Source organism: Lepidochelys kempii, chromosome 4, assembly GCF_965140285.1.
Source record: "Lepidochelys kempii isolate rLepKem1 chromosome 4, rLepKem1.hap1, whole genome shotgun sequence".
NCBI lineage: Eukaryota > Metazoa > Chordata > Testudines > Cheloniidae > Lepidochelys > Lepidochelys kempii.
In genome coordinates this window covers 84,430,060-84,442,692 of record NC_136383.1, presented here as the reverse complement: position 1 = coordinate 84,442,692, position 12,633 = coordinate 84,430,060, and the positions used below count along the sequence as shown (strand labels likewise).

The 12,633-nt window shown below is 44.5% G+C and overlaps 1 protein-coding gene and 1 long non-coding RNA gene across 3 annotated transcripts in view; one reads left to right on the top strand and one right to left on the bottom strand.

Moving 5' to 3' along the window:
* Positions 1 to 12,633, top strand: part of ZDHHC2 (zDHHC palmitoyltransferase 2) — a 73,129-nt gene that overhangs the window by 14,955 nt on the left and 45,541 nt on the right. For both annotated transcript variants that reach the window (XM_073341929.2, XM_073341930.2), the window contains exon 2: positions 9,793 to 9,819. In XM_073341929.2, coding sequence (XP_073198030.1) covers positions 9,793 to 9,819 — 27 coding nt within the window. The remainder of the gene's footprint in view (positions 1 to 9,792; positions 9,820 to 12,633) is intronic.
* Positions 4,892 to 6,916, bottom strand: LOC140910597 (uncharacterized). Its single transcript, XR_012158657.1, has 2 exons — positions 6,484 to 6,916; positions 4,892 to 5,097 (listed from the first exon to the last, which is right to left on the bottom strand). It is a non-coding gene; the product is annotated as an uncharacterized LOC140910597 (long non-coding RNA).

The following is a 12,633-nucleotide window of genomic DNA, read 5'->3' as shown; positions in this document are numbered from 1 at the left end:
AGTTTTCAATCGCAGCTGCAAGTGACCCGTAGGAATCGGGACACATACGGGCAAATTTCTCGAGGCTTGTGTGAAAAGGGCTAAGATCGGGACACGCAGCAGTGCAGAGCAAAGATAAAGGAGCTGAGGCAGGCGTACCATAAGGCGTGGGAGGCGAACCATCGCTCCGGTGGTGCACTTAAGACCTGCCGCTTCTATAAGGAGGTGAATGCTATCCTCGGTGGTGATCCCACTTCCATTGCCGATAGCCCTGTGGTTACTTCGGAGGCAGCAGAAAGAGAGGCTGAAATTGTGGATGAAGAAGTCGAGCTAGAAGAGGATGTGGTGCTCCCAGCAGGGTCACCCGGTGGGGCAGGCAGCCAGGAACTTTTCTCCACTCAGGAAGCTCTCAATGGGGAGCAGGAAGCAGATGAGACGCCGGGTACATTGCTGTGGCTTGTGTAGAGAATCGAAAAGTGGGAGGCAGGTAGTATTTTCTGTAAGCTGGACATTGCCCTATGTAGCTAATCTGCATGGCCAAGCAGGGTGTCGATGGACATCGAGACCTGCAGGGAATCCTCCAGAGAGAGGCTCTGGAAAGTTTCAAAGAGGTACTTGTTAATCCTCTGCCGAGATTCCAAGGGATTGCAGTCTTGTTAGTTCTCCCATTGTAGGAAACTGTACCATGCCATTTAGCGATCACTGGAGCTGGGACCAAAGCGGCACGTAGCTGGGCTGCATATAGACCAGGGTGAAAGCCACAAGCATGCCATAGTTGTGCCCTGGTTTCCCTGGTTAAGCGCAGTAGTAAGTTGTCAGCCAGCAGGTTGGCCACCTGTGAAAAAGTGTGTGATAATTTTAAAATGAGTTCCCTGCAAAGCTGCCCTGCAAGCCATGACCATTTTGTCTGTACGCACAACCGCCTTCCCCCCACTCCTGACACTCACCATGATTGGGGTGCTCGCAGAGTTGTGTGCCTGCCTAGAGTCTCGGAGAGAAAGTGATTTCTACTAGCAGAAGGCCCTGGTTACTAAAATATTTCATTTGTTTGCTGGAATGTAACAATCCCTCTTCTGTGCAGTACAGACCTTGAGGAACACACCACACACCCCCACGGACCGGCTTCGGCAGATAAGGAAGAACCCTAGGCGCAGCAAAGAAGACCTGTTCCGGGAGGCGCTGCAGCTCGATGAGAGAGAGAGAGAGACCAGGGCACGGAAAGAGTGCTGGGAAGCCGAAAGGGAGGACAGAAAAGAGAGTGCTGCTTTTGCTAGGCAAGCGACGGAGCAGATGATAAAAGTGATGGAGGATCAGACGGAGCTGCTCAAGCCTTTGACACGCAGCTGCAGACTGAGCAGATCCGTGGTCGACCTCCACTGCACCACATGCACGTGCACAATTCTTTGCCAACCCCACCCCCCTCTATGCCCACACATTCCTTTTCACGGCCCTCCTGAGCCTCCCCATCACTCCACCCCCCTCACAGCTTGCACAATGATCGCTGGAGCTACACACAGTTGTGAGGTTTTACCCTTTTTTAACAATAAATAAAGGCTAAGGTATTTAATGGTACAGCGTTTTTATTCTGTGTTCTACAGAAGCGTACAGCAATCAATTCACTCTTGGGAACAGGCTTCTAAAGCGTTGTGTTGCATGGATCTTGGACCCCAAAATTGTACATGGATGCATCAGAGAAGCAACTCCAAAGCAGACCTGTTACTGCCCTCATTGTCAAAGTGGTTCCTCAAAGCCTCTCTGATGTTAATAGCAGCCCTCTGGGCTCCTCTGACAGCCCTAGCTTCTGGTTGTTCAAACTGTGTAGCCAAGCACTCTGCCTCAGTGCTCCAAACCTGAGCAAACTTTTCACCCTTAGATTCACACAGATTATGCAAAGTGCAGCACGTGGCTATGACCACAGGACTCTTGTCCTTGGTAAGGTCTCGCCTGCCACTGAGACACCTCCAGCGATCTTTCAAACGGCCAAAGGCACATTCGACTGCCATGCGGCACCTGCTCAGCCTGTTGTTAAAACGCTTCTTGCTGATGTCTGGGTGCCCTGTGTAAGGTATCATGAGCCAGGGCTGTAAGCCGGGTGTCCCAGGATTACTGTGGCCATTTCCATATCCCCCACTGTGATTTTGTGGTCTGGAAAGAAAGTCCCGCCTGCAGCTTTCTGTACAGGCCCCTGTTCCTGAAGATGCATGCTTCATGCACCGTTCCAGACCAGCCTGCCGTGAAACGCCCCTGGTGATCCACAAGCACCTGCAACACCATGGAGAGGTATCCTTTCCTACTGATGTATTCAGAGGCAAGGTGGTCTGGTGCCATTGGAATGTGTGTGCCATTGATCACCCTGCCACAGTTAGGGAAATCCATCTCTGCAAAGCCATCCACTATTTCATGCACATTTCCTAGAGTCATGGTCCTCCACAGCAGCATGCAATTTATTGCCTTGCACACTTGGAGTAATACAGCCCCAAGAGTGGACTTCCCTATTCCAAATTGATTTGCAACTAACCGGTAGCAGTCTGGATTTACCAGCTTCCACACAGCGATTGCAACACGCTTCTCTACCAAAAGGGCAGCTCTCATTCTGGTGTTCTTGCGCCGCAGGTCGGGGGCCAGCTCAGCACATACCCACTGGTCTTTATCCCACACCTACATGACAGTGTGATCCCACCAGTCAGTGCTTGTTTCTCTAGCCCGAAAGCGACAATCTTCTGTATGCAGCTGCTCTGTGAATGCACAAAACACTGATAAGTAACTGCTGTCCGTATCACACTCGGGTGCCTGCAATTCATCCTCTGTGAGTAACTTTGCGAGTAACTCTGCTGCCATGCGCAGTGTCCTCATGACAATTAACTGCACATAGGAAAGAAGTGCGGGATCCATCCTCTCTCACTGCAGATGCTGTCGCGCACTACAAAAGACTGACAGCTGGAAAAATGTCGCAAAAGGAAGCCAGAAACCATCGGAGGGCTGGGACGCACAGCGGTGCATGACGGTGCATGACAGTACATTTTGCACATCCCAAGATGCGCTGTACTCCGTTTCTGCATTCCCACAACACCTAGCGATGGATGGTGTCGCCAGGCACTGTGGGATACATGCCCACACTCCGTTGCTCTCGCTGTTGACAATGGTGCCCCGAATGTGGACACAATCTGTTGGCAGAGGGAACAAATGTAGACATGCTTTGGCAACTTTGCTTTTGTCAATTTTTTCATGTCGACATTAGTTTCATTGAGAAAACTTGCCAGTGTAGACAAGCCCTAAGCTGGAAGGGCGTCTAGTTTGTGAATAACAATACTTGAAGTGTCAAACTGGAGATCTGTGTAGCTGCCTTTCAAGACTTTCTGTAATCTGCTTGCAGTGATATCTAGGGTGAGAAATTACTATTTGTAACCAATTTCTTTAGTGAAACAAGCTTAATTTGTGTGTTTGGTTTTATTTGCTTAGTAATCTGTTTTGTCCTGTCTATCTCTTATGTTCACTTAAAATCCACCTTTTGTAGTTAATACATTTATTTCTTGTTTATCATGTAACCCAGTTTGTACAATTCATAATGCGGGGAGAGGAGGAGAAGAGGCTGTGCATGCCTTCCTCCACATTGAGAGAGGAGGCAGATTTCATGATATACCTTTGGGTCTGTACTTCAAGAGAGGTGGACACCTGAGTGCTGGGGCAAGTCTCTTAAGCTGAGTTTTCCCAGAACTGATCTCAGTGTTTGTTTGGCTTTGCAGTTGGGTGTGGCCTGCCTGGGTGTGTGCTGGAGAAGGCTTAATGGCCTAGCACAGCAAGACTGGTAAAAAGGGTGCCCAGGCTGGCATAACAGGTGGGCTCAGTGGTATCTCAGCACATGATGTGGCACCTTAAGGGGTCCAACCCGTCACACCAGCCTCCCTCTTGCTCCTCTGAAGCCATACACTGACTACCTCGACTGCACCAACGAAAGATGCAGCTACCAGCTCAGCAGGTGCAGAATGAGAGTTGAATGAATTTTTGGTAGACTGAAGGGATGCTAACATTGTTTAACTCAATGAAAAAACATCCCATAGGTTACAGCTGTCTGTTGTGTCCTGCATAATATCTCTGAAACAAAGAGGGAGGAGTTCCCGCAGAGGTGGAGCTGCTGTCTGCTAAGTGTGAATAGCCAGACACAAGGGCTATTACAGGAGCTCAATGTGGAGTTATACAGCCAAGAGGGGCTTTGAAAAAGCACTTTAACAGAGAGCCACAGTAATGAATAGTGGTGTACTGTGCTCCCCTTGGTCCTGTGTTTTGGGACTTGTTCGGAATTTTGGGGTACTTGATGTAGATCTATGAATATAACACTGTCAATGCACCTATTAATTTTGCAATGCTTGCTGTACATTTATGATTACTACCGTTTGAGTTGTCATGCTGAACAGTAACAAATAAGTGGGTGCCTTCAGAAGTGCTAGGCACTCTGCAGCATATGTTGTGAACTAATAAAGATGAATTATTTCCAAATAATAGAATTGTAGTCAGTAACAAAACCAGTACAAAGAAAAATCTGTGTAATTTAAAAGCAAATATATTAAAAACTTAATAAATTTAATGGAGCAGAATTTATGAAGGGGAAAGAACATTCATGTCCATTTTACCTACGCATTCAGCAACTGTGGCTTTCACAGGTCAGTGTATGTGAGGCTGTGGTTGTCTTAATGTCCCCCGGAGTGGAGTAGTAGGGGTAAGGATGAGGCCCCTGATGCCACATAAAATGTTGAAAGGCAGGTGTAGGGAGGTGCTGTAATGGAGATGTCCGTGGACTGCAAAGAGAGGAGAGCCTGTGACTGTTAAATCTGTAGGTCCATAAGAGCCTGTGTTTGCTGCTGGAGAAGCCCATTATGTCCTGGTGCATCTCCCTCTTCTTTTTCTGCTTGGACTCCAGAGCCTTTCTCCAGTCTGCACTTTCCTTCTCCAGGCCATCTGCAGTGTTCACCCTCTAGGCCTTTTGCTCAAGGTCGGATGCAGCACTGGCTTGCAGGATCTCATTGAACATGTGATCCCAGGTTCTCTTCTTTCTCCTCCTTGTCTGGCTCAGGTGTTGTGTGGGTGTGGAGGGGGAACCCCTCAAGGGTGCCATGGCAGCAGCTGCAGATAAATCACACAGAAGTACCATTGTCAATATAGTCACAACAGAGAGCAAGCGTTAAGATTCAGAACTCCCTTCCCTTGCTCCCCTAAAGTTTTAAACAAGACATGTCTATTGACACTTCTACTTGGGAGTGCTTGCGTATGGCACCACTCACAGCACCAGCCCTGGTGAGTATGGCTTGCAGGGGAGAGGGAAACGAGGAGGGAATTGCTCAGTTGCATGGAATTATAAGTATAGGGCAGTGGCACTGTAAATTGGCACCACTGTCCACAGACGGTAGTGATTTTAGCTGATCTCTCACTCGTGTGTGCAACAAAAGCATGGAAAGTACAGCTGCTGCTGCTGTCCCAGAGCGCCCACCCGGGCCTGTATGCTGCTAGACTGTGTATTGCAGTGTTGCCTACTGAAGTTATTGCTGACTGGTGTAGAGAAAGTGTCCTACTGCAGGGGAAGAGGCTGCCATATGTAGAAACCTTCAGCAGAAGATTGCAGAGTACCTCCATGAGAGCTCCATCGAGATCTTTCAGGAGGATTCAAGGGACAACCCTGGATACATAAACAACCTGCTCCACCTGGACCCCCTGGCCTAACTATGGGGAATGAAAAATAAGATAATGCTACCTCTCTTTGTTGTATTGCTACCTCTGCTAGTACGAGTATATTACTGAAGAGTGGATAGCTGTGTCCTTTGAAGTTGGGAGTGCCATCACTACATCATTGTAATGGGAAATACAGTTACTGACTTAACCTGAGGTTCTTGCCCCTGCGTCAGGCTTACTTGTGCTCAACTGCTGGGACTGACTGGACTGCAGTGGACTTTCAAAAAGGTCCTGGCTTGCAGCATAGCTGGACCCCTGGTCACATGTCCCCCATCAGAGGTATCCAGGGTGGTCTGTGGGGTCAGGGGGTCTTGGCTAAATATGGCACATGACTCTTTGTAAAAGCACCAGGTCTGCGACTCAGCACTGGAATGACTGTTCGCCTCCTTGGCCTTCTGATATGCTTGCTGCAGTTTCTTCTCCTCCATCCCCCATGCTATTTGGTCGTAGATGACCATGTTTCTATGGCTAGTTCATAGCTGTGCCTGCTCAGCCTCTTCTTCCCACAGGCCCAGAAGATCCAGTATCTCCAAGCCAGAGTGCATCTGGAGTATGTAGCTGGCATGATCAGCTGGGCAGTTACACACAACAAGGGAGAGCTGCATGTTGTGTTTGCCATTCTGGACAATCAGGAATTGGCACTTCAAAAATTAGTAGGGCCTTAAAGGGGAGAGGGACCTTCTGGTCTCCATGACCCCTCGGCAAAGTGGTCAGTGTTGGGCATTTTGGGACAGCTGCTGGAAGGCTGTTAGACTCAACATAAGTAATAATGTGTACACTCACCCTGTGTCGACCTCAGTACATTGACCATGGCTGAACTCTGCTCAGGAGGTGATGTTACTGCGTCACTGTAACAGAGGACTTAACGTCGGTAGGAGAGAAAGGAGAGAAATTTAAGTGTAGTCTCATGCACAACTAGGTCAAAGCAAGGTGGCTTTTGTAGACCAGCCCTAATTCTTAATTGACTTAAAATAAACTGAAATAAGCCTTATTTAAACCAAAATAAGAATGCCCACACAGTCTTTCTTTTGCACTGGTTTAGCTAAATAGGTTTAAAATCACAACAAGTTTAAACTGGTGAAACTTTTTTGTCTAGATAAGCCCTTTGAAATGAAAGGGTAGTTTCCTCTAGAGTCTAGACAGTAGCAGTTAGTAAATAGCTTCTGGAAACTTTGATCTTAAACAGATCATCTAAAAGGAAGTGTGATAAATAACCACAAGTGGAGTCTTACAACAATATATAATGCCTAAGTAGTTACCGAATACAGCTGGTTGGGAATTATTTCCCACTGGAAAATGGCTTTGTTTGCAAAATCAAAATTTTCCATGGGAAAACTCCAATTTTATTGAGTAATTTTATTTTTCTGTTAGGAAAACTTAAATGAGGGCAGCCTGCCTGGCAGGCTTTTGCCAATGTCATTGTCTACCTGCAGCCAGAAAGTGAAATTGAAAAAAACCTTCCAGTAGGGCTGCTGAGGCTGAGTGCCATGACACTGCCTCCCTGCTAACTGGATGGAAGGCTTTTGTCAATTTTACAGGTAGAAAGTGAAATTCACAAGAGCTTTCTAGCTTCTCCCAAAATGGAATTTTCTGGAAGTCCCTTGTGAAAAATTTCAGGCTTGACTTTTTGTCCTGGTTCAAGATGAAACTTTTTCTGAAAACCATTTTCCGTCCAGATCTTCTACAGAACTGTGTAGCTGTGATACTGTGAATCATGAAGTGCTTTCTGCCTACTTCTGTGTGAAGTGTTTATGGTAGCTTTGAGCATTCCTCTGGGAAAGATCTGAGTGGTGATAGCAGTTGCTCCTCTTCACTAAGAACGCTTACCTTTTTGGAGTCCTATGTCGCTCAATCTTCCAGTCCCTCTCGCTTAACTTATAAAGGAGGTTGAGAACCTATTGCTGTGCCACCAATGTACTGATGAGACCTAGCTGTCCTCTTACCTAGGACTGGCATTGTGGTCTCCCTGCCGTTCTGATGTTTGGTTAAAATAGGGATGTGGAGGAAAAACAGCAGGCTAAGGTTCAGAATAGACAAGATAGAGATGATGATGGTTGGAAGAGAGCAGCATTCTGAGAAATGGATGGATTGTCTGTGGATATCTGATAAGTTGCATATATTCTTCAGTTGCCGCATTATTTTATTGTCCTTTTAAACTCTTCTGTGGGTTTCCAAGTAGTCAGTAATGTTTTCATCTTCACTTGATGAGAATGTACCCTTTCTACTGAGGATGTGATTAGCCATGGTGATCCGTGCTTTTATCACCTTAAGGTGAGACTATATTGCAATAGTTTTCACAGGAGGCTGATCCTGAAGGTCAACAAAAGGTGCAACTGCTGCTGCTCGTAGCATTCCACATGCGAATTATGCCCACCAGTAAGAGCACATCATACTGCTACACTGCACTTAACATTGGCTGCCAGTTAAATTGAGAGTCCAATTCAAGATGCTGGTGCTCCTCTTCAGAATCCTTATTGTATCAACTACCAGAGTAACTGCCTCTCCCTCTGTGGTGTGAAACAATAACTCTGATTGACAGGAATACTTTGGCTAGGTATCTTCTGTGTCTTGCATGAACCAAGGGGAGGAGCATTGAGTGGAAGGCCATGGAATTTGCTGCTGCTCTGTATCAGGTTGAGCAGGACTCTGTTTATGCCTTTTCCTTTGAGTTGGTAAGTCAATCTGGTACTACAGTAGGTGATTCCATTGAAGCAGATAGCCCTTAGAAAGGAAGGGAGCTCCACTCGTGGTAGTAACATTGGCGTGTAGACAGGGCACCAATATCTTAACCGCCTTATTATGTAAACCTGCTCCTAACTGGTCAGTTCTGTGCAGTGATTAAAATGCTGGTGACCATCTGTGCTGAGTTCACAGTGTTTCCAGTAGTGGTAGTAACAGCAAGGAAATTTGAAGAACAGAAGTCGATTGTAAAGATGGCCTTTGTGCATGAAGTTTTCCTTGTAAGCTAACCTGGGTGGTAGTTTCATTTCTGATTGCAGTCTTTAGCAGTGTCATCCTTCTGGTCCTCCAAAATCTTGCAAAAGTCCTCATCAAAAAAAGGGAAGTCAGTACTTGGTATTCCCAACGATAAAACAAACAAGGCAAGCTGGAATGGGGAGGAGGGAATAAAAAATAAATGAGCAAGTAGAGCCCATTTTAATATATCATAAGCGAGCAGTAAATGGCATAAATGTGTCTTGCTTTACATTTCACCTTTAGAGGAGTTGCTGGAATGGCTTTATTCTTTTTTGTAGTATCTGCTCTGTATTACACTCCAGCTGCACATCAAGAAGCTAGGTTTCAGAGTAGCAGCGTGTTAGTCTGTATCCGCAAAAAAAACAGGAGTACTTGTGGCACCTTAGAGACTAACAAATTTATTAGCGTTAATAAATTTGTCTCTAAGGTGCCACAAGTGCTCCTATCAAGAAGCTAGTGACTGCTTTTAAAAGAACCATCCTTTTCAAGTGACGGTAATGAGTTTCTGTATTGTTGTATAACGCTCCGAATAAAAACAATTTGCTTCTTGTTAGGTCACTTGTTTGTTCTCTCGGAAGGTTGTCTCCATAATTTTATGGATTACTGATTAAGGCCTTGGTGCTGGAATGTTGGCAGTTTTATGTGAAATTCTGCCTAATGGGAGAGGCAGTATGGTCTAGTGAAACGGAGTGTCTGCCAAAAACATCCGAGTTCTAATCTCAGCTCCATAGATGCTGGAACTAGGAGTGCTGGGGGGGCTGCTGCACCCCCTGGCTTCAAGTGGTTTCCATTATGTACAGAGTTTAGTTTGGTTCAGCGGCTCTCAGCGCCCCCACTATAAACATTGTTCCAGCACCACTGCTTAGCTCTGGTGTGGCATTGATAATTTATTTAATCATCACAAAAAATCAACACCATAAACATATTTTTAATAAAAGCATGATTCAGTGTAAAAATACAGGGTGTCTAAACTTGAAGTTTTGATGTTTGTTTATTATCAAAGGAATGTTGGGAAACTAATGTTTGAAATATTTGATTTAGGACTTTATCTGTTTCCAAATGATAGCAAATCATGTTTTTTATTTTATTCCTTTTTTCTTTTCTTTTTTTTTGCAGTATCCATGGCAAATATTGGAGAAAAAGGTAAGATATATCTATATATATCTTAAACAATACTGTCATTTAATGAAGCTGAGCAACACAAAAGAAAAATAAGCAGGCCTTCTGATCATTTAAAAATAATCAGACCTGTACCTCAAATTTATTGCAAAATCCTGTATATCACATTAACTGGATCTATGAATCTCACTTACAAACAGGTAATCTATTGTTTTTACGACCACGGATTTATCTGTAAGAAGTAAGGTTTTAAAAAATAAGGAGATTTCAGTGATTTTTAGTTTTCTCAAGTTTGTAGTGTTTAAAAAGTTATTTTTAATTTTGCTTAGACTTCTTCTAAGTACTAGGTCTGTAGAATAGAAGAGTTCTGTTTTCCTTCCTTATCTGTACTGTTCTGTTTTAATGAGGCCCCTTTGAAAAAAAGTACTTTAAAATATGTGAATTTTAGTGGAAATAAAAGTTACCTCTGGGGACAGGCAGTAGTAGTGAAAGCTTTTCCACTACTCACTTGACTAGAAAAAAATCTACTTCTGTTGGATGAGGTTAATTAATTCTCTACACCTATTTAATATTTGATGTGTCTGTAGGGACAGCCAGCAGAGAGATCAGGTGTGATGTGGTTTCTATTATGTGAACATCTATTCAGTCAGGACTTTGATTATCAAACTTCCTTCACATTGAGCTCCAAATAGCCATTGCACAGTAAAGAGAGGAAACCTACATTTTCCCTCTAATGGGAAATGTTGACAACTTGAAATTCCCTACATTAGAGGAAACCTACATTTTCCCTCTAATGGGAAATGTTGACATTTTGAAATTGCATTCCATTCTGAAGCAGAACAAACTCAAAATAATGGCAATGTTTACAAATCAAAATTCCAAAAAGCTTCAGATTGGAAATTACAACATTTTTATCAAAAACTAAAGTCAGATTGTTGAAACAAATTTTGTCATTTCAAATTAACATTTGTGAAATTAAAAAAAGGTTTCTGAACATCCATTCCAAACAATTCTTCCAAGTGGAAAATTGAAAACTTGTGTCAAAATCAACATTTTCCTGTAGGAAAATGTTGATTTCAGTGAAACCACATGTCTGACAGGAAAATTTGTTTGAAAAATGTCAACCAGCTGTAATGGCAATGTTGTTTGCTTAGTACTTGCCTAGTCTGGATTAGATCTAGAAATTTCCAGAGGATCCCCCTCCCCCCCATACACACAAAACAAACAGCTGAACATACTTTTTTCAGACTTTTCAGAAAAAGACTAAGAAGCATGAATAATTTCAGCTAGAAGGACTTTTTCAGAATTATAAACCCTTGAAAATAGAGGATTGGAATGAAAATGCCTTCTCAGTCATCACTAGAATTGCTCCCTCTAGGCTATATTACTTTCAAGTTTATTGAAGTAGCATCTAGGAAAATGTACGGGGTAGTTCAGGGATGCAAGTCTCTCCCTTCCCCCCCACCTCTCCACCCATTTAAAAGAAATGGTTCAGCTTTTTCTTGTGTTTGTGTAACTCCAGTAGTTTTTGTGTTGCCACATATGTGGTTCTCAGTGCAGCAGTGAGTTTTGTCAAGTTAAGAAATTCAAAATAATCAAATTTTGTGCAGTTCATGATTTCCATTAATGATCTATTTGACATGTGTAAACTTAAAACATATCTGTAGTTTCCCACGCCTGATCTGAGAATTTTGAAACAATAATGCCAGTGGATTTTCCTGTCTTTGCATGCAGAGACCAGATGGTAGTTCTGCAGTAATTCCCTTGTAGTGCACTAGATGGCCTGCATTTCCCAGTTTTCAGTTGCTTATAACTTGGGCAAGCTTTAACCACTCAGGATGAAATTTCCTGTGCTGACTGTCTGCCTCAGGCTGAATGTTTATGCAGAGTTTCAGCAAAAATAGTTCAGCCATTTCTGAGAATGAGATTCGAGAAAAATACATCGGTTTGCCCATATTTTTGGTTTTAAAAAATCTTACTACTATTTCATTGAGAAACTCTAGTGCCTCCGGAGCAAGGCTCAGAATTTGGCAGGTGGATTGCTTTTGTGTCAGGGATGTGCCTAGAAAAACTGCAAATTTGGCTAAGTTATAAACCTTTGAAAAATCTCAGGGACTTGGAAGTTGAGAGCAGAGAAGGAGACTTAGGATCGAATGGGTGAGGAGACTGGAACTGAGATGAGGAGAAACCCCTTGGGAGGGGAGACTTGGATGAGGTGCTGGGGAGGAAAAGATGAGACTGGGAGAGGGGATAAAGGCAGAAGGGGCCAGGCTTACAGGGAATATGCAGAAGAGTCTGTGAGCACTAGAACAGTGGTTCTCAACCATGGGTCCGGGACCGCCAAGCAGGGCCAGCGTTAGACTCGCTGGGCCCAGGGCAGAAAGCCGAAGCCCCACCGCATGGGACCGGAACCCCTGGGGCTGCAGCTGAAACCTGAGCAATGTAGCTTCATGGGGGTCCCTGTGGCATGGGGCCCCAGGCAATTGCCCTGCTTGCTACCCCTTAATGACAGCCCTGGCTTTTTATATGCAGAAAACCAGTTCTTGGGCACAAGTGGGCCATGGAGGTTTTTATAGCATGTTGGGGGGGCCTCAGAAAAAAAAAGGTTGAGAACCCTTGAATCATAGAATATCAGTGTTGGAAGGGACCTAAGGAGGTCATCTAGTCCAACCCCCTGCTCAAAGCAGGACCAATCCCCAACTAAATCATCCCAGCCAGGGCTTTGTCAAGCCTGACCTTAAAAACTTCTAAGGAAGGAGATTCCACAACCTCCCTAGGTAACGCATTCCAGTGTTTCACCACCTTCCTAGTGAAAAAGTTTTTCCTAATATCCAACCT